Source organism: Filicampus tigris, chromosome 21 (genome assembly GCF_054856515.1).
Source record: "Filicampus tigris isolate MCC_2025a chromosome 21, RoL_Ftig_1.0, whole genome shotgun sequence".
NCBI classification, from domain to species: Eukaryota; Metazoa; Chordata; class Actinopteri; order Syngnathiformes; family Syngnathidae; genus Filicampus; species Filicampus tigris.
The window spans coordinates 2472655-2499096 of NC_141237.1; the positions used below are offsets into that span (position 1 = coordinate 2472655).

The 26442-nt window shown below is 41.6% G+C and overlaps 2 protein-coding genes across 6 annotated transcripts in view; both read left to right on the plus strand.

Annotated features, from left to right (window-relative positions):
• LOC147127121 (cadherin-18) overlaps positions 1 to 17397 on the plus strand; it is a 140043-nt gene extending 122646 nt beyond the window's left edge. For all 4 annotated transcript variants that reach the window (XM_086021594.1, XM_086021593.1, XM_086021595.1 and 1 more), the window contains 3 exons: positions 1566 to 1683; positions 11026 to 11277; positions 16587 to 17397. In XM_086021594.1, the coding sequence (XP_085877720.1) occupies positions 1566 to 1683; positions 11026 to 11277; positions 16587 to 17107 (891 nt within the window). In that variant the 3' untranslated portion in view covers positions 17108 to 17397. The remainder of the gene's footprint in view (positions 1 to 1565; positions 1684 to 11025; positions 11278 to 16586) is intronic.
• Positions 17398 to 18622: 1225 nt separating this feature from the next.
• LOC147127122 (serine/threonine-protein kinase H1-like) overlaps positions 18623 to 26442 on the plus strand; it is a 75209-nt gene continuing 67389 nt past the window's right edge. For both annotated transcript variants that reach the window (XM_086021078.1, XM_086021079.1), the window contains exons 1-2: positions 18623 to 18677; positions 18863 to 19131. The gene's annotated coding sequence lies outside the window, so the exon portion shown is untranslated. The remainder of the gene's footprint in view (positions 18678 to 18862; positions 19132 to 26442) is intronic.

A 26442-nucleotide genomic window follows, 5' to 3' on the forward strand; every position in this document is an offset into this window, starting at 1 on the left:
GAAGCTGCTTCCAATTTACTGTCACTGCTGTTTGATTCATTTGAATTAAGCAGTGGGTTTTTTTCTTCTTCTTCTTTTCTGGAGATAGAGAGCAATCAGTCACACGAAAATGAGTGAGAGGCTGACTCGTTGCCGGAATAGAAAGACTAAAAAAAGAAAACCTCATTTTGAATCATTTGAAGCTAGTTGGGTAGAAGTTTGAATTAAGGTTTGCGCTAAATGACGCTGCGGATTTACTGCGGATTAAGTGTGAGCAATGACATTGTGTTCAAAGCTCAACTGCACACGTTGAAGAAAGCAACCAGTTTGTATGTTTGCCGTCACACACACAATGTGGAGCGTTCCCCTGAGTTCATTAAGAAGATAGCCGGCATCAATTTTTCTCAGCCTGCAGCTCAACCTCGTTTATTTGTACGTACAGTATATGTTAAGTGTAGTTAAAGAGTCAAACTAAAGTGCTTTAAAGTTCCACAGAGGCAGTCTTTAGTCACTCTGTACCTATCTGAGAAGAAGAACATGCTCTGCGTCCACACAACTTCGTGAGGCAAAACCACATTTTTTAGATGAACAATTCCTCCATTAGCTGATTGTTCTTATCCGCCAACTTGATCAAAGAAATTCCATCCAGTGCTAATTTCGCACACTCCCAGGGCTTGTGACCTATATTTTTCCATTTTGGCTTTACAACAGCATCAGAATTTCAAAGGAAATTTTCATTTCAGTTACATCTATTGTTGGTGTCATTTTCACAGATGAATTGGGCTATTTTTTTAATGAAGAATCTACGGACACTATATAAACACAACCCAAGGATTGTAGTTCTTTGCCAAATCTGTCAATAAATTAGTAAAACATTTGCATTTCAAGACCTCTGAACAAGACATTCAAGGATTATAGGTCTTTACCAATACCAATTAAAGCCTTAAATTTGCTGAATCCAATTTAAAACATTTTGAGGATCCCAGCCAAAAGATGCCCATTGTTCACCATCCCTACCACCTCAGTATAACAATGTTAATTTATTGTGTCGCTGTCAAATTGAAATTCTAATCCGAAACTTTTAAAGGATCCACTCACACCCATTAAGACAACTGGGGTGGAGAATACATCAATATAACCCGATTGTTTATTCTTGGTGGCAGTTTTTGGAACGATGATGTATGATGGATGTAAAGATGAAGAGTCATTTGTAATGATTATTCAGGCCAATTAGGAAATGTATAACTTCTTCAGGATCTGCGGACACCCAGTAAAGCCAACCGAAAGGTGGAGTTTGTTTGCCGTGTCTGCCCATAAATCACATATTGTTAAACTCGTAATTGGATGTAGTGTACCAAGAGATTTCCAAAGATGAAGCTCAGAGGAACAAAACCGTGCTCTCACTTGAAGAGAAAAACTCTGCTGGCAGCTTGTTTTTCTCCCGAGGCGGCTGTCACCAGTCCCACACTGTCGCCAATTAAAAGGAACTCAAGTCGGCCCCCGTCAGTCCTTCGGGCTGGACGACACCCGTCCCCGTTCTCGGTATTGTTTCAGCTAATGATCTTGTTTCGTGTACCCAATGTCAGCTGATCCAGACGGTCAGTGCCGTGGACAAGGACGACTTTGCCAACGGACAGCGCTTCTCCTTCGCTCTGCCGAGCCAGATGCCGGTTAATCCCAACTTCACCCTGAAGGACAACGAAGGTAATTGAGCCGTGCTGTTGCTTATGTTTGCATTTCTTATGATTTCCTGCCGGCCTCGCTGCGGGTCGGCGGCCTGGCGCTCCCTCGTACACTGGCTGGGAAAAAGATGACTGATGTCGACTTGATGCTGTGTCTGCCACTGAATCAGAATCATATTGTTTGTTGTGTCTGTGGCATTTTGAAGGCTTCTGAATGATAAATGCAAGTAGTAAGTGGCAGTTTAAGGATATGTGAGGTCATGATTTTGGTCAATTCCCTCGTAAATGTTTTGAATGTTAAACCCAACCCAAAGAAGACTATCGTTCACTGTGACTGCCAATAGATCAAGCATTGCAATGACAAATTTAAGGATGAAATGACTATTTATTGTGTATTTTGGAGATTTCAATGGAAAACTGTTCAAGGAGCTACAGACACCTTGTAAACCCCAAAGGAGGGTTTTGTTTGCTATAAATCCCAATACATCAAGCATTTCAATAACACGTTTAGGGATTAAAGGCCATTTTTTAAAGGATAATTCAAGTTTTTATTTTGGGAAATTCAATGGGAAACACTTTAAGGATCTGTGGACACCAATGGGATTTGTTTGCCACAGCTGCCAGAAAATCAGCAGAAAAATGTTTCTTCGTAAATGACAAATTCAAGTAGTAAGTTTCAATTTAAGGATATTTAAGACCACCATTAGTAAATCTAATAAAAAATTTAAGGAGCCGGGGACACCCTGTAAATCCAATCTAAAGATGGATTTTGTTTGCCGTGTCTGCCAATAAATTCATATGAACTCAAGGCTCAAAATAAGGGGCTAGGCATCATAGTTTTAAATGAGCATTTTGCACCTCATCAAAATTCATTGTATAGCAAAATGAGAAATTACCCTTGAGACGGTCCCAAAATGCTTCATTGGGCTGGACGCACGTGTATCGTTCACGTCACCGATGTGCTACTGGCACCAGCTAGCTTGTTACGAGCTGCGGCTGGCTACTAGTGCGGCTAAACATGTTGCAGAATCGCGCCTAATCGATCCTTCCGTGACAGCAAATAAGGTGGTTGCAATAAGTATCATTCTCACAAAGGGATGTCGAGGAAATACGGAAAAATAGAGTGTGTGAAACACCGGAATCAACCTGATAATAATTGCTCCTTAAACGAAGTCATTGATTGGCAAAATTGCTCCAGAAAGGAAAAAAAGTTTGTGTAAGTGACATTTTTAAGACCTTTGAATAGCTCATTTAAATATCAAGTGTCATTTTTAGAGAATTAACAACTTCATTCGGTTAAATCCAAAGTCCAAAATCCAAAAGTTTAAGGATCCGCGGACACTCTGTAAACACAACTTAAAATTGCCATTTGCCCAGTGTGTCTGTGAACAAATCAACATAACTATATGGCTGATGTTGGGTTGACATCTGGGAATACCACGGGGAGCGGGCAGACGGTGGTTTGGTTGTTCGACTCCCAAGTCGGCGCAGAGGGCCGGGGAGTGTGCACAAATGTGGTTGTCAAATGGATTCGAGGCGCTCTCGCTTTGCTACTCTCCCCCAAGCGGCGACATTTGTGTGGAGCCGACGGAAGGTGTTACCATGGTAACCATCTCTGCCGAACACTTCGCTTTAGGTGGGACTGCAGTGATCAGGAGACTCACACCCAAGACCGCTTTGGGAACAGCGTTTGAGTATTTCATGCAGCTTCAACGTTGTGTATTTTACATGCGTTTAAATTTGATGATGCACGTGTTGTTTACTCACACATTTTATTTGTTTTGACTTATTTTTATTTTTAAATAAAAAAGAATAAAACGATAAATATACAATATTTTACATTGCAGCTGTATTATTGCACAAGGATTTATTGAATCCTCGTTTTTTTGGTTGTTTTTTTTGTACAGTATATCCAGTACATTGCTATAGGACCATTCTCTCGTGGTTTACTGTATTTGTTGTATGTAGTTAGAAGATTTGTTTGCAAATGGTTGTTCAGCACCCAGCACCAATTGGCCAAATGTTGCTCTCGAGAACATGAAGACAAAAGTCTCTGTATGCTTAGTTTAAGGTGACATTAAAGTGTCGTCCCACTGTCCTCCAAGGACGTATTACCCGTGTGATGCGAGGTAAAAGGGAGACAAAAATAGCTTGCATGACTTTGGGATTCACTCAAAGCTAAATCAAATCAAAAGATGTGCAGCTCGGGACGGCGATGGCGTCACAACGGAAGGGCCGGATAATAAATGTCTCGCCTGGCTGTACTTGTTTGTCCTCAACCCGAGAACGACAAAGAGGCCGCAGTCACTGAAGCCATTTGAGCGCCAATAAAAGCAGCTTGATACCATCAGGCGGCCCCATTAAGGGACATGTGATGTGCGGTCCTGGTCTGTACATTTGATAACCTTATGTAAAGTTGCTGAAGTGCACTGTGCAGAACAAAAGATATAATGGTGAAGTTGGGACATTTCAAATGAATATGACCAGTCATTCATTCGGCTGAGCACACTTTAGGAGAGGGTCTATATTCTTGAAAAATGCCTTCATTATTGTAAAAAAAAAAAATAGACTTTCTGTTCAAAAAAATCATGCAAGGATGTCAGGTTTGTGTGGTTTCCTAAATCTTTACCTCAAACCTTACCGAATATGGCAAGTTGTCTTTGACCAACCCTAACCCCCAAAATATAAACCCTAACCTTAGACCCTCCACCCTAACCCAAACTCAGAAGGCAATTTGTCTAACCCTATCCCTTTGCCTAACCCATTTGTCAACTTGTCTTCAACCCATCCTAACCCAAACCCCCAACATCAAAGCATCAAAGCCTGACACACATGGCAGCCTGTCTTTCACAACCAGGTTATTTGGACAGGGACACCAAGGTCTGTCTGTCCTACAAATGAAATTGGTTGTCTATTACAACAATTATAATAGCTCATCTGTTGATTGTTGGTTGTTCCACGTCACCGCAAAGACTGAAAGGCTTGTGATAATATTAAACACATTTCACGTAGGAAAAGGCTGATCCCACACAGCTGAGATTAGCACCTTACATTAAACGATCGAGATGACAGGCGCGTGCTATGGGTCCAGTAAAACTCTAAAACTTCCTTTGACATTCAAGTTTGAATCTGAGTCTTCTGAAAATCGTTAATAGGTGTAAGCTCAGCCTTCATCAACTTCTCCTGTTGCCTTTTGGGAGGAAGCTGCGAGAGTGAGGAAAGATGCTAGAAGAAGTTTTTCCCAGGGTAAACTCAATCGTCAGTCAGGATTTGTCTGACAGGTTTGAAGTCCTCAAGAGTGGGGACAAGAACTTGATGAACAGTTTATGTAGTAAACTCTGCTTGCTTGGCATTTTTGAGGAAACCGTTAGCAATTATCCCAATCAGGTCTTGGGAAATTGTGATTCCAAGAGTCGTGATGCCTACATAGTTGACATGAGACGTGAGGGATGTCTAAAGAAGTCCACTATCATCCCCTCAGCTTTGAGTTAGTTCGGATCCAAACTATGCCAGAGAACCAATCATTCAAAGTCCAAAAAGTTATTTGAGGTCTGTCTTTGAGTTGTCAGACTCGCGCCTTCAAAGTCCAGTCAAGTTTGTCCAAAGATGTCCAGCACCAGCTGCGTTCTTAACACTAAGCTGCTTCAGCTCCGTGGAGCCCACTTGCAGTCTGCATTTGCACTAAAGTGGTCCGCCACTCCCGCCTCCGTGGATTAGAAGTCCTTTGCCGTGTCGGCCCGAGCAACACAATGCGGCACGTCGTCGACAACTGGCGTCTCGTAATTAAAGTAAGCTCCTCTCACACTGCGAGCGGCTTCCTTGCCATCTTTTATGTGGCGGCCGAGCAACAGCGGCTCGCTGCTCGGTGCGGGCCCTAATAAAAAAAAAGGCTCTGTTGTTATGCGACTGAAAAAAATCCCTCGCAGTCATTCACACTGCTAAATCTCTCATGACCTCCTTTCTGCTTGGTGAGACTCTGACGAGGTGTTTGAGTTTGCGATCCTCACGCTTGTTTGTGCGACTGTCAGCGGGATTATACATATGGACCAACGGGGTGAATTCACTTCAAGTGGGAGCAAAGGCCAAAGACGAGAAAGATGCAGGATGGCTTTTAACACTGCCAGATAGGTCACAATACTTGCTTGCGGTTGTGTAATGTGCATGTGGAGAATGAAGAAAGGTGCTCTATCTTGTTGTCTGCAGATGTTTGGTTTTGCAATCTTATTACCAGCATGATGATGATTTGAGCCCTAATTTTTCTCAGCTGGAATGGAAATCAGAAGAAAATCATACCTATGTTTTTTTTTAAACTTGTTTTCAGCAATAAGATCAAAGCCCATGGCCACTAGATGCTATGCTATATATACGCTTGTGTTGTGTGCTCCTTGGCAGGAATTAAACTCTGAAGTAGCTTCATTGAAGGGTCAGAAAAGTCACAAAACATAGAGACCACGTTGCTGTGTCGGCAACATGGGCGACTTTTTCTTTGCAGAAATGAAGTGGAGTTGAGTAAGCAGCGCATGTCAGTGGGGACACGCTTTGAACCATGAAAGCTGCTAGAGAAAAAAAAATATTTTGAAAAAAAACAAAACATACAGCCTGACAGTGATGTATTTTCCAGAGTCTTTTGGTATATCGGTTTGTAACTTTGTAATATCAAGTTACGACATACAATGAATTCAATGAGAATTTCTGGCAGAATAATGAGTAAAGTAGCCACATAACTTTGCATTTAAGCAAAGTCTGCGATTATTTCTCCCTGCAGTTCATTTCAATCACTTTAGCAAAGTTGACTTTTAAGAGGAGCCATTAGTGACGGCGTCCGTCCCTCTTAAATGTCAACGTTGCGCTGACAAAACGTCGCCGAGCGCAGGTCAAGCGCTGGCGGCAAATCGGCCGCCATTAAAGCTAAGCGCTTGGTGACTGACTAGCAGAGGTGGCAAAAGTACAGATACTTGTGTAATAGAAAATACTCACTCTTGTTTAATACTTAAAGTAGAAAGTAAACTATCACAGTTTTCGAAATGTGCTTAGTATAAAAGTAAAATGGTTTGCTACAATAAATTTGCTAATGACAACAAGTGAACATTTTATTGAATATTTGGACTTTGTTTCATCCCACCACAGTTCACTTTGGTACATTCCAGTTCCCGCCAAAGTAATACTACTTTGTTCTCTTGATCTGTCATTTTGCGATGACATTTCCCTTCAGTAGGTGACGAAAGCGGGAGATGATCTTTGAATAACCCCCCCATGCATAAATAGATCAATTGATTTCTGGAGCCATCTCTTTCCGCCATGCATACGAAGAGGCCGTCTCACGTTGCGACAGATCAGCGGGCGTGCACACAAGAGCTGTCAAGGCTGTTGATGTGTGGGACGTTTAATTAGCCTTCGTGTCATTTATACTCGTGGTTAAAAAAAAAAAGAAGTTTTGCATGGGTCCGATTGGAGCAAAGAGGGCGGAAATTTTGAGATGCCAGCATTTTAAAGTTTTCGTTCTACAGAGAAACTTGCCAGTCGGGCGGCTGTGTAAATGCTGATTCACAAAAAGTCATTTGTTTAACGCATCTTTGTAAAGGACAGAGCTGTTGCATGATTAGTCTCTGCCGAGCGAATGTGGTATTTTTATCCACCCAACTGAAGCGTCCCCCCACAGTGGAGGCCGGCGTGTTCCTGTGGCGCTTTCATGTCCGCTTCAGCACATCCTGGAAGGGAAAAAAGTGCTCCGTCCACTTCAGTGAGCTATCTCCCGGGATATCGTGTCCTGGGATTTCAGTTTTCATTCTTCTCCGTCCAGAGAGATGGTCTGCTCGCACACCTTGACCCCCTAATCGCTGCTTTGACAGCTTTTCCCTGTTTTTTTTTTTTTTGTTTTTTTAATAGCTTGCCGTATATGGAGTGCTGTTCGGACATGGACACGCTGTTCTAGTCCCATGAAAAGCATGTATGGCCATTTCATGGCTGTACATACATGTGACTGTCCCGTACTATGAATGTGAATGCCAGATGTGTCCATCAAAACTTTTACAGAGCCAGTATTTGTATGTAGTTTTATGTTTGTATGAGGTTTACTGGCTGATAAGTAGGCATGAGTTTTTCTTGAACAGTAACATGCTTTTATACAGTATGTTGTTCTATGCCTCGTAAGTGGGCATACTGTACATGGACATAAGTGTTCTGATTAGCGAGTAGTCATACATGATGTTCCATCAGTGGACAAGATAATGCGCTTTTGCTGTGTATGCAACTGCTTTTACATTTTTACATGCTGTTTGTATGCAGTTAAAGTAGTTTTCGGCCTAGTCAGGGACGGAGCTACAGGGTGGTCTTGTCACTCTCTAGTCACCCACTTGGCCACCCCCACACCTTGGGCAAAATGTTGTTATACGTGTGTTTTTTTGTTTTGGCCATTTTCACATGAATGCTGTATTCTTAGACCACTTGGTGCTCTGCTACAAGGTTTTATTTTTATATTAACTGATTATACAGAGAATAAATGTACAGTTGATCTGAATGCAAACTCTAAAATAATCAGTTTTAATTAAAGGACATTCAGTTCTTACAGTCAATATCAATCCAAATCATTCTTGCAATCATGCAATGCTTTCACGCTATAGCAAGCAAACAACATGACTCAGAAGTCATTTTTAATTATACCATCCACAGTCGAGGTTTCATGAAATAAAATGCACACATATAGCGATCTTGCACACACACTCACACAGGAACAAACCTTAGTAAAAAGCAGCATTTAGAATGGTGAAGAATTAAGAGATTGTTGTGTCATTGTCATTTTTAGATATGATTTGAATGAATGAGCCATTGAGCCATACTTTGCAAAATGGTGTCGGCCATCTGTGACAATGAATCACTGTGATTGGCTGTTGGCTCGCAAATCAATGCATGGGATTGAATTAGACTATGAGATAGTGGACAAAAGCAAAGGAGCCGGGATCGAACCCACGACCTCTGAACTGTGAGGCGGACTAGCTAACCAGTCAACCACTGTGCCGCCCAAGTGTGAATGTTATTTTATGATATCCTGACTGTGGATGGTATGATAAAGAACGACGGACACATGCACGGCCATCCCACTGAAAAATTTCTAGCTATGCTCCTGGGCCTAGTTAAGTTGCCATACGTGTTTTAGTAAACAGCAGTAAATGTGTGGTTTATGTCATTTTCTAACTAGTAAGTGAACAAGAAAGTGTGCTTTTTCTGCAGTTCTTTGATATTTTCTGAATAGTAAGTTGTCGCATATGCATTTAAGTGAACCGAAACACATTCTTATACTGTATGCAGTTAGGCAGATAAGATGTTGTTTTCTTGAGCTAGTAATTGGACATACGTAGACAGCAAATATGCGGCTAGGGTTGTAATCATGATGCTGTCGTAGTGCTTCAAAATGCGCAGCGGGAAGCGAAGTGCAATGCCGTCGCGCTGAGAACCTTTAACGAGGTTTTCATTCACTCTTAGAAACGCACTCTGCTTCCTGGCTGATTACCTGCATCTCACACATGCACACACACACACACGAAATGCACAACACAAGAGTGCTAGCACTGCAGATGGCCGTCACGCCGCCGCGTTAATCAACAGGCAGGCGGCTCTCGCCCACCCACCTGCGCCTCACATGTTCTCATTGATGTACACTGCCTGATTTGTGCTCTGTGTGAAGACGCACTCATAAAAAACACGCAAAAACACAACGCAGGCAAACGGCCCGGATAGGATGAGGACAAAGGAGACGGACAGATCATTCAGTACGCTCCACAACTTACATCACAACTTCAGCTTCTCATGTGAGGATATTTGAACCGCACGAATAGAAATCATCCACAGTTGAGAAATAGTCCACTACAATAGTCAACTATAATATGGTGAAAGTCGAGGTGCAGTTGATTAATCAATAACAACATTGTTTTTTTTTATTTTAACAGTTTCATGTAGGCAAGGGGTTTCAGTATACGGCCCATGGGCCATAACCGGCCCAGCAGGAGTTCCGATCGGGCCGTGAGGACAGAAAACAAACTGCAGTTTTTCACTAAAATGAACTGCTGTTGTCTATTTTGTCAACTAGAGGGCGCACTGACAACCACTTAATACTAGTATTAATAATATTAATGAATAACATTCTGACTTTGATTTGGCTGTTATTCAGAATTCGAAAAAAAGAAATCAGAAATTATTTACACAAAAAAAAGGAAATAATTTGACCTGTTTTAGTTTATAGCTTATTATGCCATGGACATAGTGGTCCGGCCCACTTAAGATCAAATTTGGCTGAAAGTGACCCCTGAATTAAAATGAGTCTGACACTCTGGCACGAATCAGTGGTTGTTTCCTAACCCAGAGGTTGTGATTTCGATACCTGGCCCTTGTGACCATGTCGAAGTGTCCTTGAGCAAGACTCTGAATCCCCAGTTACTCCTAATGCTGCGACATCACATTGATGTGCTGTGGAACACAGCTGCCTGCATCCACTCAAGTCTTTTGCATGCACACATTCACATCCCCCACGCCCCCATCTCCTTACCACCCGGCTGCCAACCCGCCTGCGTGCTGATTCGCTGATACGGCGAGTCCGATTTAATAAAGCTTGAAGTGAGTGTTGTCGTTCCCACTGTCCATCAGAGCAATTATTCACAGGAGGCTGGCGAAAGAGGCCGATCTCTCAGCACGTAGGAGGTGCCAATGTGCATCCATCCGAGTTATTTTATACCCACTGGCACGCCTTGGATTGGACGACAGCCAATCACAGGTCACATAGACAAACAAGCATTCACATTCTCATTCAGACCTTTCATTAATCATAGCCTGCAGACTGCATATGGCCCGCTTTTTTTCGTTAAGCTGCTCTTCCGAGCATTTATGAGATCAAGAGCCCTGTATTTAAAAAAATATATATTCAATTATTACTAATGACGCTGGAGACTATGCGTGTCTTGTTTTGTTGGACTTGACTGCAGCGTTCGATACAGTGGACCACAGTATTCTGTTGGCTCATTTGCAGCAGCAGGTGGGCATTAGTGGCAGCACTTGAGAGTGGTTTCGATCCTATTTGACAGGCAGGACTTGGTTGCTCTGCGTCCCACTTTCGTATGGTGTTCCACAGGGTTCAATTTTGGGGCCTCTGCTCTTTCTATTGTATTTGCTGCCTCTGGGTTCCATCTTAAGAAAGCATGGTATTTTCTTTCACTGCTATGTGGATGATTTTATGATCAACATATATTTATGGTTCATTTCAAGATTTTTTTATTTGTCCTTATTAACTCATCGAAGCTGTGGTTGTTTTTAAACTGCTCTATAAATAAAGTTGAGTGGTTGCGTTTTACTAAGCGGCCTCGTTTTGATGCCACAGACAGCACAGCGAGCATCTTGGCCCGGCGGCGGCGCTTCAACCACCTGACGCAGGAGCTGTACGAGCTGCCCGTGGTGGTGTGGGACAGTGGCGAGCCGTCCTTGAGCGGCACCAGCACCCTGACGCTGCACGTGTGCCCATGCCAGCGGCACGGCAAGATCCGCATGTGCCAAGGCGAGGCCTTCCTCTCATCGGCAGGCCTCAGCACCGGAGCGCTCATCGCCATCCTTTTGTGCATCGTCATCCTGCTGGGTGAGTTGGGCACTGGTGGCAAAAGTAGTCACACTCTGGACCTAAGTAGAAAAGTACAGTAGCTCCTTGATTTTTGTTCACTGTTGGCACTGTTACCTTGAAAAGATAACTGAGTTACTTTACTGAATACTTGATTTTAAAAGTAAACAAGTTAGGTTCCAAGTCACTATAATAGTTACATTAATCAGATATTGAGAACCCTACTTAACATAAAAATGACCATTTTTAACAATGACATTCTAGAATAAAGATTGTTTTATACATTTTTTTTCTTCTTGTTGACGTCTCATAATTACTTCAAAAAATAGTCTCTTCTGGGTTCCACTTTATATAAATGAGCTACTTGTTTTTTTATTTTATAAAATAAAAGTATTCCTAGGCTTAACATTAATACATTTTGAACTAGTAAATTAATAAAAGCGGTCTTTTTTACTTGCGGCGGGTGGGACAGAGGAAGGAGGATGAATGAACTTTTGAGGATGCAGGTGGGATTCAGAATGAGCCTGGCAAGAAAGAAAGAGGCCTGGAGGGCAGGAGAGGAAACGGAGGAGGTTGTGAAGGATGCGGCAAGAGGACGACGTGAGGGGAGGACAAAGGAGACGGGAAGATCACTCAGTCCAGTCTGCAGCTTGCATGACAACTTTCCGCCGCTCACTAAAGGCCATCCAAACTGTGCTTGGGTCCACATGACATTTCAAGTACGGCATGTTCGGTTTGTGTGAGTGCTCTGATGCGCCATGCAAAAGATATCATTCGAAATAATCCACAAAGGAAAAACAGCCCAAAGAAGTGACTTCTGGCACAAGGGCACATGCAGTGTAATGTATGTGTCTTAAAACTGCCACCTTGCATGATAGAAAGAAGCAAAAGGGCAACAAATAATCCACACAGGGGAAGAAAAAAAATAAATTTCCATGAATTCATGTGAATACGGCAGACATTTTATACAACAGCAAAAATAATAATGAATAAAAATAATCTAGAGAACCCCCAAAAATCTGTTTGTGACAGCTGACATGTCGCTTAATAGAAAATAAATACGATTTGAAATAATCCACACAGTAAAAACGGTGACACGGTCTACACATGCAATGTACAGCATATGTCTAAATAATATTATGATAACTCCTATCACCAGTTATTGATGATGACTAGCACCTTGCACAACAGAAATAAGCAGAAGAATTAGAAATAATCTACAAAGTTAAAAAACATCAAAAAGTCGATAGCCTGTTGGGTCACGCATGGACACATGCGTGTGCAATGTATGAGTCATATGATTAACATGGTTGCTTATTATGTATGATAACCACCAACTGCACGATAGAATTAAGTGGAAGTCCACAGCACAAACGAGGGCACATACACATGCAGTGTACTGCACACGTAATAAGATTAATGTGATGGCTCTTCTCTGCAGTTTTTAACAACTGCCACCTTACACAATGGAAACAAACACATCAACGAGAAATAATCCACAGTCAAAAAATAGAACGGCCTAATTCAATCCGCTCTGACAATCCACAATACTGTAATCCCCAACATTGCTCCTCATGGCCGTCACTTTTGTCTTTGCCTCCGACAACAAAAGACGACAACTTTATGGAAACCCGCCTCCACGGAGGATTTGTACATAAACTTTTGAACTGTACCAGGGCTAAAAAAAACAACAACAACAACAAAAAAAACGTTGCATGATGTTATGCGAAGGAATCGGGAAAGGCGTCGAAAAACATCCAGCGTCAGCTCGTCTCGTGGCCCGCCAGGCGTTCCGGACCGGACATGATGCGATAGAACACATAGTGCTAGCTGCTGTCTTGGGGTGTTAGTGCTTGAAGATGATGCATATTCACGCTGGCTTTCCTCGGTCAGAAAAAAAAAAAAAAATCCCCACTCCACCTCGAGAGGGACACGAGTGGGTTGTAGCAGAGGCTTTCCTGCCAGATTGCGTGTCGAATGTTGAAACAATGTAGCCGCACTGAAACGTCAAAGGAGGAAATGAATGCTGGTTACGACTTGGCCAAGGTCACATTCAAGTTCTTCCAGTGAACGCTTATTCATGTTAACCACCACAATGCACAGTATAAATAAGAAAGCAGATGGGAAATTATCCACAGATCTGAAAAATAGTCCAACAGACACCCGCTCAAAACAGAATCGAAATCAACTGAATGACTTTGAAATAATCCAGAGTAAAAAAAAAAGCAAAATTAACTGATGGATTTATCGATAGATTTCGGCCATAAATGACTGGATTGCAAATAAAATCTGAATCCAATTGAAGTTGGAGCTTCTTTTGGGATGTTTTACTGAACCACATCGTGAAACTGCAACACACCGTCTTACAAACTATATGTACATACAAGTATAAAAAGTAGGCAATAGGTAAGTAGAGCACTCTGTATAATACACAGGTAGGTAAATTAGCTATTTAGAAATAATCCAGTCCCAAAAAATGTGTCAGTAATGTACTTATGTATAGTCATAATCCATGCCAAACATTCTTTGCAATGTAACAAAACAACGACATATAAGTCAAAAAAGTGACAGAGATAATACAATATACCACATAATTAATGTTAACGTTATTCTCACCGATTTGATAGAAAAAACAAGGCAAAATAATCCAGGGTCAAAAAGCGAGCCCGTGTTGCTCCATTCCGCACAATCCAAATGTCAGAATAAAGTTTGAGGAGCGGCACATTTGTGTGAAAGCTCGACTCTGCTTATCTTGCTTTTCCACAGCAACCGTGTCGTCATCTTCGAGCATCGCTTATCAACAGCCAGCACGCTCGTATCGCCGCATTATCCCCACGTTAGAATGAAATCTGTTGTTTATCCATTGTCGAGACGCCTCTTATCTGTCATTTAGTATTAAAAAAAAAAAAAAGAATCTATTTTAAGAGTTCGCTTTTGATTTTGATGAACTGGATTAGTCTGTGCTGAGTGTGCACTAATGGAGTGAAATGAAGTCCCTTTTAGATGCTGGAAAAAGACGCCATTTATTTGAGCAGGTGGTGGCGTTAACATGTTAGACATCAGAAGAAGCGCAAAGCATCAATAACTATAACGGTGAAAATAACTTGGATTTATTAATCACCTTTCAAGAGACCCGAGGACGCTTAATCAATAACTCATGGAGGATTATCACAGATCCATATACAAAATGTGGATTCATTTTACCGAATGCACAGTGATAATGGAAAGTTGCCATTTTGTTATGGTACACCCTCAATCCAAAATTGATTTTTTTTTTTTGTCAGGAATTACATTATCAAGTCTTTTTGGGGATATGATACCACAATCTTAGCAAAACTATGTTTTCGGGTCTGACGGATAAATAACGGCAAATATCAAAACTCCACATATAATTGACGCCCACTGAAATGCATTGGAGAGAAAAAAAAAAAATGTATCCATTATATATTTTTTTAATTAATCACCGATTATTTGGTCTTTGGTCTTTTTTCTGCCAAAAATCGTCATTGGCCAAAAAAAATACATATTGGTCGGTTCCTACGGTCTTTGGCCAGTCCTGCTGAAAGATGATAGATCACTTTCCCTGGTCTTAAAAACCTCCGCTTCATCTTTGTAACCATTCTGCTGCATTCCAATGAGATGATTACATGTGCAACCATATTCCCCTTCCATCACAGCATGCGGCGGAAATTAACGACACCGACGGTGACGAGACGCGCGCGCTCGTCAAGCGGACAGCTTGCGTCGGAAGCGTCACCACCGTCAGCTGAAGCGTGTTATTGATTTACAACTCCGATATGCTCGGCTGGTGTTTATTGTCCTGTTCTGAGAATCTGAAAATATACGCATAAAAAATAAATAAATGCAAATCAGGGTGTGTTTACAAGGCAAAACATTTGGGTTGTGAATTCATGCCGGCATTAGCATGAGCAACACAGCAGACGTACTTTAATGGGGTTGTATCCAGTTAATTTAACACGGAACTCACATTTATTTATAGAACGCACTCAACAATCTCTAGAGAAAAGCAATAACGTAAAATAGAACACACATAAAAATGTAAGACGCATAATGCTAATGAACAGTGATGCATTCTTTGAATGCAATTGTTGCTTGTTTTCCTGATAACTGCCAATTTGCAAAACAGAAACAAATAGGACAAGAAATAATCCACTGGCAAAAACTTAATTCAGGTCAGTAATTACTGTAAAGTGACATCACTTATTTATCACCGGAGATATGTTTCAGATACATTATAACCAGTGTTGACGGTCACATGTGAGAAATTCATGTGTTACTCTTTTTTTTTAACAGTAACAACCAATCCAAGGTTTTGCTTTTCTGAATGAATTAATCTCACTACAGTTACTTTGCAGGGTGAGTGTGTTACTGTATTGCGATTAACAACGACGACATGACTGAGTTGTGTCACGTATGCGTCATGTCACATTCTGACCACATGAAAATGACGGTGGAAATCCAGTCACTCGTTTGAGTTTGTGTCAACTAAATTAAATAATTAGGTAGGATGCCCACTCTGTCAAATGTTATCTAGCTTCAAAAACACTACCAGTCTGTCAAATTCAACAAAACAAAAATCTTATAGATTAGTAATAAGGTAACTAGTTATTTTTTCAAGGTAACTGGCAACAGTGATTATAACACAATTCTTAAAGTACTCCTTTCTCTCACGCTCCTGTTGTCAAGAAATTGGAATTTGAATAAATGATTAGACGTTTTAACAAAATAAGAGCACCACCTGGTACCACCCTAAAGCCAACTCTAAATTATTTGCAGACCAGAAATTGAAGTTTATCAGTTTTGTATCTCGTCTGTTCTTACAACTTACAAAATGCACTTGGTTCACATTGTGAAAGTGGTTAGAAAACTTATCGGTGCCACTTGGCACTTGACTCCACTTCGAAAAGATGGTCCTTAAAAAGGCCAAAGCCGTACTCGTCTGGGAAGGACACCCTCTTCACCACTGCTTTGCGGTCCTTCCCTCAGGCTGGAGATTTAGGGTTCCCTCATAGTGGACAAATTGGACCAGAGACTCCATTTGCCCTCCAGCAATACGGTTGAATTTTTGCACGGCTAAAGGATAACCAGTGTGTGTCTTTGCTGTTATCTGCCAACTGTCTAGGTCTTGTCTGTATAGTGTACTTTCTCCTAAATTGACTTGACTGTCTTTCACCCTGACTGGAAAACAAGTTGCCCCTTTGGGACAATTGAGTATCCTGAACTGAACTAGTCCAGGCAGGGCTCGGTCCCTACTCTATCCATGCTTGCGGTTTCATTGTTTTGTTGTTTTTGTTGTTTCCATCGTGCAGCCATCGTGGTTCTGTTCGTGACGCTGAAGCGTAGCAAAAAGGAGCCGCTCATCATCTCGGAGGAGGACATCCGCGAGAACGTGGTCACCTACGACGACGAGGGCGGCGGGGAGGAAGACACCGAGGCCTTCGATATCATCGCCCTCCGTAACCCCGCCGCTGCCGAGGAGCTCAAGTTCCGGCGGGACGTGCGCCCTGAGGCCAGGCAGCTGTGCGGTGGTGGGGGCGGACCTCGCGGCCACCGCAGCCCCTCTCTGCAACTGGACGAGGTGGACGTGCACGAGTTCATCAAGCAGAGACTGGTCGAGGCCAACATGGACACCAGCGGGCCGCCCTACGACTCGCTGCAGACCTACGCCTACGAGGGCCAGGGTTCACCCACGGGCTCCATCAGTCCTTTGGATTCTCCGGGGACGGAAGCGCAGTTGGAGAAAGACTATCACTACCTGGACGACTGGGGGCCTCAGTTCCAGAGACTGGCAGAACTCTACGCCGAGGCAGAAATGAACATGAAGACTTAGTGTGCCACTTCACTCCTTCTCAGACCAATCCAGAATGAAAACCTTTTGGAATCTTTGCTGACAAAATGAAGTAACGGATCTATTGTTCAATGGTTTTTACCTTCTGAACTGAGAATCTGTTTGTTTTTTGATCCTGGCTCCTTGGTGTGGAACTACTACGAGGATGAGATTTTCAGAAGAACGAAAAACACTATGGGGAAAAATGAAAGGGATATTTTCCTTGTGTATATTTTTTATTGCTCAATAAAGTTGCGATATCCACGTGGGTGGATATTACGTGAGAAAGTGCACGCTTGTCTTCTTCCTGCATCGTTTCTTCTGGATACTATCAGATCGGCGTTTGTTCTTTTTAATCCACGTGGCCTTTTAAACACCCTCTGACATGGGCCGTCATCTGGACACGTATTGTTGTGTTGTCCACAGCTTTGAAGTTAATTAAGGAGGCCTTTTTACAGCATGTGTGGGTTTATGGTGGGAATATTGCAACGGATGGACATAATGACACTCCGTGGGGCAGTAGAGGAGGCAGAGCCGCAAGCTTGTGTCTGACGGAGGCTGGTGAGCAAACGATCCTCATAGTGAGCCACTTCGGAGGCCTGATGAAAGAGTTTAAGATTATGATTTTTGGAGCAAGTGCCAGGTCAACAAAGATTTGCATGAATGTGTTTATCTCAAGCTTTGTATGATATAATCATTTTTTACGGTTTCTCTAAAGTGGTGACATTACAAATGTTTCAGCTTTTATACTCTTGAAATTAGATTTTTGAACCTGGAAAAGTAACCTGAAGCCTTGGTAGGTCGAAGTGCCTAAACCCGATTGTTAGCGTTTGTTAGCATACCATTTGTTAAAGCCAGAGGTGTGGTGGCCATAGGGAGTTTTCGGAGAACTCTCTCCACGCGAGGCCATAATTGTCACGCAGCAGGGTTGTTGCCCACAATATTTTGTATTTTATGACCTTATATATGCTGATTGTTTTTGATATTTTCATAGTTTGAAGTGGGTGTCAGTAGAGATGTGCATGTGAATTTTGATAACGATTGGTCATAATTTTCGGACATTAAAAAATGTTAATGTTTTTACAGTAAATATTTTAGACTGGGGCAGTACGGTGATCAACTGGTTGGCATGTCGCAGTTCAGAGGTCGTGGGTTTGATTCCGACCCCGGCATTCCTGTGTGGAGTTTGCATTGTCTCCCCGTCCCCGCGTGGGTTTTCTCCAGGTACTTTGGTTTCCTCCCACATTCCAAAAACATGCATGCATGGTAGGCTAATTGATCACTCTAAATTGACCCTAAGAGTGATTGTGAGTGTGCTAAAGTGTCTCCTCATTTTCGTTGACCAAAACGAGACTTGCCAAAATGTTACAACATTTTGTTGTAATGTAAATGTTACAAAATGTTACAACGTCCACACACCTGGGACGCCATCCTCCAACGGCGGCGGGGTGTTGGAGCGCAGACCTTGATCGGGTCAGAGAGCCTTATTTTGAAGGTTCCCCCGGGTCATCTGTTTTTAGACACGTCACGAGGAAGCAGTGACAGCTCCGAAGAAGGCTGCAGTGTCAGCAAGGTAAGGGAGTTTTCTCTTCACTAAATAAGAAGATTATCGTCGGATAAAAAGAAACCTCAACCCTACTTAACGAATAAGAAGACAAGATGAACATCATTACATTAACGTTGTTTTATCTCGTTTAGTAGTTTTATGATGATGATGATGATGATGATGATGATTTTGCGGTTTATTTCTGTTTCCAGTGTTTGGTGTGCGCGGGGTCGCGTTACTTCCTCAATTGGAGTCAGAAGATGCAGATGCCAGATGCACCTGGTTGTCTTAGGAAAGCGACCGATGTCTTTGGGAGGAAAAGAAGAAACGGCATGTGGACACGATTTCGTTACGTGGAGGAAAGGGACACGGAATACGTTGCGGGAAAAGATGGGATGACATGCGGCCACAAAATCACAGGAAAAAAAACCCCACCACGAATCTGAGGAGACATCTCCAGGCATCCCAAAATCAAACTGAGGTAAGTCAACACTTGCTGTTGTTGCTGTTGAGACTGCTGGTTATTTGATGTCAAAAATGTGTGCTGGACTATTGTTTTTGTCGTGGTTTGTGACAACCAGTCTTCAAATAACCACACCTCCAGGCGGTTACAGTTTACTTTATTTAGTTGCTGTTGAGACTGCTATTTGCTTCCGTATGCTACACAACACATCATGCATTTTATTTGCACTTGTTTTTCCCCAAGCACCTTGTTCAGATTTCTGTTAAACTTGAATGGATTTTTTTTTTTTCTGGCACCGTGATGTTACTCTATTTAAATGGATGTGTATGTGCTTCCAACATACCTGGTTGGTAAAATAATGATGATGCAGAACATAATTCAAATCAAAGCTAACAATTGGCTAAAAGAAAATGTGGTGGTTGGTTTCGTCTATACTATATGGCACTTACACTACATTAACAGGCTTAAATAGAATTGCATTACTGAAAACAGACTAAAAGTACAATTTACACTGACTAAAACGAGACTAAACTGTCATCAGTTCCGTCAACTAAAACTAGACTAAATATTCATGAGGAATTCTTAATAAAATAAGTCTAAAATGCTCAGACTTTTAGTTGACTAAAACTTGACTAGACTAAAAAGTGTATGGTGACTAAAACTAAAATGTCAATTTGACACAAAGACAAGAAGCAAAAAGTGAAACAGGCCACCAAATTCAGCACTACAATTTGATATGTGTGTAAATAATGAGTGCAATTGCCTAGCTTGATAAGATGAATCTGCAGATTTATTTCGTGGTAAGGGCGACATCATGAACTCTGCTCTGTGGCACTTGCTTTTCATTTCCTCTTCTTGAGATCTCATCACACTCTCCACACCTTGTGGAGGTAAGGTCTCGTGAATAGTTTCTCATTTCCTTAGTCAAATATGAACGTATACAATTTATCTTTGACCGCCTAAATGAACGTGAAATTGGATAATTTATAATTAGAGTGTAATATGTTGAAGTCAGTGGACATTTGAACCAACAGCATATGCACACTCACCGTGGAAGAACTTCAAATTGTTTGGAATTTTTCGTTGCACCCTACCTGACACAATGTTGATGTTTGGCCAAAAGTTGAATTTCTTTGCCTTACAAAAGCTTATGACAGACTGGAGAAAAAAGAAACGAGCATGTGATGAATATTTTAAATCCTCTGCCTTTATGTTTGCTTCCCACATTCTTTTTTTTGTCTCCTGGCTGTCTCTTTTTTTTATCTTTTTTTTCTTCACAAAGAACGCTGTGGTTGTTTTTTGTCAGGATCCTTTGAAATTTGGGGACCCTGTGGTGTTGCAAAAAAAATAAAATAAAAAAATGCAAAACATGATTTTGCAATTTGAATAAGTGCATACCTACTGTACGTATGGGTACTGGTGCACTAATTCCACAAACACACCATCCTCTATTTTAGCTCTGGGCGAATTAAAATCTCTGATAGGATTGTAATGTATCATTCTGACATCTCTGTGTTGAAAAAAAAATTGAGATATTAAAAGTATCTTTTACAGAATAAAGACAAGATATTACATGAATAAAGTTAAAATACGACTTTCCTCCCTCATTAAACTTTGACTTTAACAGCATATTAGGACTTTATCTTGGAAAAATACGACTTTCATCATGCAAGATTATGACTCTTTACCCCGGCAAAATATTCTTGGAAAGAACACAACTTTTGTTCTTATAACATTGCAACTTTTCTTCCTCTAAGAATTATGAATTGGGGATTATAAAATTACTATTTTCTAGAAAAGACATTTCGATGGCATTTAGAGGTACATATGGTAGTTATAATCTGTTGTCGTTCGGATTTTGAGGAGGGTCCTACAAACCAAATTCTCCAACATAAGGAACCCAAAAAGTTGAACAGTGAACCTGCCAAACTGTAGAAATTCACTTTCCGAACAAGGTAAGCAAAGTAGATGCTGACAAAGTGTCCCTGCCTGCTTGGTGACATCCAGATGTCATTTTACATTTCAACATGTGAACCGCCTTGCATTTTGTACAAAATGTAATTATCAAGCGAGCTTGTTTTTCTTGCACGGAAATCAATCCTGGGTGTAGTTGCCATGGGAAACAAAATGGCTGAAATCCTTAATTTTCTCCCTGCGGGGAAAGAAAAGTCAATAAAAAAAAAAAAAAACAACTTCACGCCATGATTTACCCGCATCATTTTAATGCAATTAAAGCTCTATTGGATATGATGGCACCGGCGTGACCCCGCCGAGAAGCGGCGCTGACGACATCACTTCCTGGTGTCGCACGCCATTGTTCTCCCCCCGCAATTTGTGCAGGAGATAAACGACTTTATTTTGTGGTCGTGTGTGTTTCCAGCCATGAGTGGAAAAGCTCATCTGTGGGCAAATAGTTGCTTGTAAATGTTAATTAAGCACACACACACACACAACACGTTTTTTCGCTGAGAAATGAACTCCGGCACTAATTAATTAAAAAGCACTTGTCGAGTTTCCACTCGGGTGCCAAGTGTGTGGGAAACCAAGCGGGAGATAAGGGCCCGACGCCACCAGAGGTTTGCGCAGATTAACGCGTCAATCCTGAAATAAAGATTTCATCACGGCAAATCTATCGGGGGAGCGATTCCGTCAGAGGTCTGACGTCTCACCAGTACAAGGAGCAAAGTGGAAGGATAGATTGAAACAGATGTCGCTGGGTCTTTACAAAAAAAAAAACATACTTGACGCAGTGAAATGAGGCCCACCACCACACTCTGCGTGGCCCGTAATTATTTATATTATCATAACGTTTTTTTCTCTAAACAATTTTCGTATTTCTTTACATACTGAAAATAATCCTCAAAAACACGGTTAAATATTCAATATGTTTTTGAAATTTTTTTTTAAGGGAAATAAAAAGTCTTCAAATATGCTTGGGGCGACTGCAGTTGTAATATCACCACCAGACATGTCTTAGTTGCATTAGGTCTAATACCGCCCCAATAATTGCATTTAATTTTAGTCTCCTGTTTGGCAGTTTTGTGCCATCATTGAACGGTATATGCACATATTTTTCCGTATTTTGAAAAGCATTTTGTCAATCCCTGATCTAATAGTCAATCTGATTTTGCCAATCTGAAGTGTTTTTGGGAAAAGGCGCAATAACATTCACGGTGAATTGAGGAAAAATGCACAAGGATTGGAAGTGTGACGGAGGATCTAATAATAGTCAAAAATAGATTCGACATTTTGGATTTTCTGCTCTCTCGGTAAGTCAAAGTCATATGCCAGCAAACGTGCAGGTGGCGCTATACTGTTGCAGACGCTCGTGAATTTTGTTTATCGGGTCAAGGGAAACCACATTGAGTTTTTTTTGTGTGTGCGCATGAGTGTTTGAGGTCGGAGGGTTGGCATGCAGCTACGCCAGCGCATCTTATAAATGTTCATGACTCCTGAGTGCATGAAGATGATTTGGAAATAAACACATCAAAGATGTGTTGCCTTTCGAATGCAAGCTCGCACCAGTCATTAGATGACTTTGGAAGCTTTGACAGTTTTGTTTACTGCCGTAAAACTTTTTTGGGGGAAGGGCTTGTCAGCATCATGTTATTATTTTCATTTTATTTGTCATCTTTGATCTGTTGCGTCAAAGGTCAAATGATAATTTTCCAGGGTAAAGCCAGACCCAGGTTTTCAAATTAGAGTTTTAAACCAGGGTTACTGTTTCAAACAAGGCTTTCATCATTGCAAGAGTTACTGGTTATGACTTGTGTTTTAATTCTACATTAGGGCTTCAAGTTCAGGTATCAAACCACCAATAAGGTTTGAAGTTCCGCATTGAAGCCAAAGTTAAGGTTTCAAGTAAAGATTTAAGGCAGGGTTTGGTTTGCAAGCAGTGTTACGGTTTCCTCTTTGGTTTCAAGCCAAGGTAAGGCTTTCAAATGAAGGTTTCAAGCCTGCTTTAAAAAGTGCGTGCAGGTGTGAGCATCTTGACTGATGTTGTGTTTTGCCGCACAGCGAGTCTGGTGGCCTCCGCTGTATGGAGAAAGTGACACTTGTGATTTAGCTGCAAAACATGTTGACAAGTTTTTCTTATTCGCGTGAGCTCCTTCTGAAAAATAAGTCGCACAACCTGCGAGCGGGAAGGTAAACAGGTCAATAGTTACAAGGGGGCACTTTGATGGGATCTCTTCGAAGGCTCTTTTTTTTTTCCCCCACAACTTTCCTAAACCGCAAATGTTTTTCTTTGAGGGCTGCAGAAAAATGGAAATGTACTAAGCATGCTAAAACCAGTCTGTCATACAATTTTTAAAGCAGTGTTTACTTGAGGATCATTAGGGTTAAGGATAGCGTTAGGTTCACAGATTGATGTTTCTTGTCCAACTGTATATGCTGTATATATATATATTATAGAGCTGCGGAAAAAAATAAAATAAAATAATACAGCGGGCCACAAATGGCCCTGTGTTGTAGTTTGGACACCCCTGCTGAACAGAAACATTTATTGTTTGCATTTTGACGCGACAGCCAAAGCCCATCAAAGTCTTTCGATCTCGTCAGCGTCTCCCTCAAGGCCTCATTATCTTGTTAATTCGCAATTATTCCCTCAACAAATGAGCACACCTGGCATCCGCGCACCAAGCCTGTCATTGATGAACCGGGACGCATCTCGCTGGACATGAGCGGGCTGACAATAAAACACGCAGACGGCAACAAACACACAAACGAGACGCAACAGGTCAATGTTAGGGCTCCAAAGAAGGATTTCAAGCCAGAGTTAGAGGTTTAATCAAGGGATATGGTTTCAAACAAGGGTTGGGGTTTTAAATTAAGGTTTCCAGATAGAGTTAGGGTTTCCAACAGGAGTTTGGGTACCAAAGAAGAGTTTTAAACATTTGTTTGGGTTTCAGTTTAAGAGAGTTTGAAAGTAGGGTTTTAAGACATGGTAAGAGCTTTGAATTAGGCTTTAAAGCGTAAACTAGTTTGAAGGTAGGGTTTCAAATTAGGATATCAGGTGATTTCAGACGAGGTTAGGGTTACAAATTACAGTTGGAATCCAGATTTTGGGTTTGAAAGTAGGGTTTCAAACCCATGCTAGGGTTGCGTGATAATTCATTTTGCCAGATGAAATCAACAATCTCCTTGGCTCGTCTCTATTATCGCCGCTTGTTATGATGGCGAAGCACTCGCACCGGTGTCTCACTTGATCAATGTCTTGCCGTTGTGATTGTTTGTGTCAGCGGTGAGCAGCCGAGCACTTAGCACAAGAATTCATCGTTAATTGTCTTGTTGGCATGTTGACTTGGAAATGAATCGCTTCAATCTTGAAAGCACGCGTCAAACGGAATAGTCTGATTCTCGAGCGTGGGGAGATGACCGGAGGACAGCAATTTATTTTTGCGTCGTGCTGCTCCTGGATAGGGCTAATTAGCCTTAGCCAGCCACCAACAAAACTTGATGTCAAGATAGTAGCGCTTCGTTTTCCATGGCAAATGATCAAACTTGCAATTATGCCCAGCCACGCTCAATGGCAAAAATGCAGAATATCGAATGAAAAATAGATGTTAACTCTCACCGTCGCCTGTCTCTTGAGGATACTTGCTTCTAATATATATATATTTTTGCAGTTATGTAAAAAGTCTTGTGAAAAGCCTGCGTAATGGTAGACGTGGGTAACATTTGGTTTCCATTGAATGAACTACCGGAGGAGTTTGACTCGTTGAAATGTTGAAAAATGAACTAATTCGGTCAAATGAAACCAAAATAACAAACTTTTGGGTTTTGTCCAAACGGCGCCTCGATTTTCTTCTATGAAAATAAAATCAGAAGGAAATGGGAGGGAAACAGAAAACAGCCCCAAACTATGCTCCTATAAGACGAGGCACAGTATGGGTTTGGTAAATACGCCCTTCAGCAAACAGCCGCACGAATATAAGACACAACTTTTTCGTTTTACGACATGGGCTCAAGATTCTTGGACAGGAATCTATGTTACTCAACATCACTCAAGAGTTTTTGTTTCATCTTAATTTGAAGCACAATAATTCATGATGCCTGGCTGCGATCTCCATCATTCAGGAATAGAACCCTCCTTCGATTTTTCTTATAACACTTACCATGCGTCAATGGCGGGCGCGAAATCTGATCCTAGCTGAGATGAGTACTCAACAAACATCGACATTATCCCACGCCATGCCATTAGACACCAAGGGCTTTTGTTTCGCCATATTTCTGTGTCCCGGCCGCCATCTTTGTTCAGGGTACCCAAGGACACAATCTTGACTCGGCTATATAAGCTTTGAAGTCAAACTTCCTTCCTTCCTCGGTGACTAAAAGTCCCCCCGAGGCTCGTTTGCTGCCGTTGCTGACATGCGAGATGTGTGACAGGAAGCCCAGCTGGGAGGAACATCAACACGCTAGCTAAGGTAAGGTGGAAGATCCCCGCCCCCAACACACCCCATGCCCGTCCCCCCTCCCACACCTCTGTTTGCTTGGGGCTCATTATGTATATTTATGTGGCTCCCTGGTGGGGGTCCCATGAGTCAGCTGCATTATTCCGAGACAGGAAGTCTCCGGGGAGGACGTGACTTGGCTTCTGCTGTCCATGTTTGTTTTTGTCGGGGAGCAAAGTAAACAAATGTCTCGTTGAATACGAAATTAGGTGAGTTTGAGGATGTCATGTAAAGAACTGAGGGAAAGCAAAAAATGTCCATGGACCCACCTTGTAATCATAACACCGAATACACGTCTACGTTTTGTGGCGAAATAAAGTTTTTAGAAAGAAAAAAAATGATAATCTTCGCAAGAACAAAGACATTTTGTTGAGGGGAAAAAAGTCATACTCCTGTGGGAATAAAGTCATGTTTTTCCAAGATGTACTCGTTATTATGATGAAAGCTTCATTTTATTACATTTTTAAAAAAGCAACTTTAAACGTAATAATCCGATCTTGATTATGAAATAGATGACTTTATTGAAAAAAAGGACTATAATGCTCCAGATCCTGACATCTTTCACTCGTCCACACCACTTAAAGGCACGGTTGCTACGTTACTACAGTAATTACACATTATAAAACCGGGTAATTTCTTTACATGCTCTATTATTATGTTTTTATATAATTTAGTGCATTTTTTCTCGAATAAATCATGCAAAATTAAACACACATCTAGGGATGACAGAATAGTTTTTTGGGGGGTTCACCGTGTATTTGCAGGGCTTTAAAATTCTCTGTTCATGTGTAACGGCAGTACAAAGACAAATGTTTATTAGCGTTGGGGATCTCCATGGAGAAGTGGTGAAGATCATTTCCTGTTGTGATCACAACAT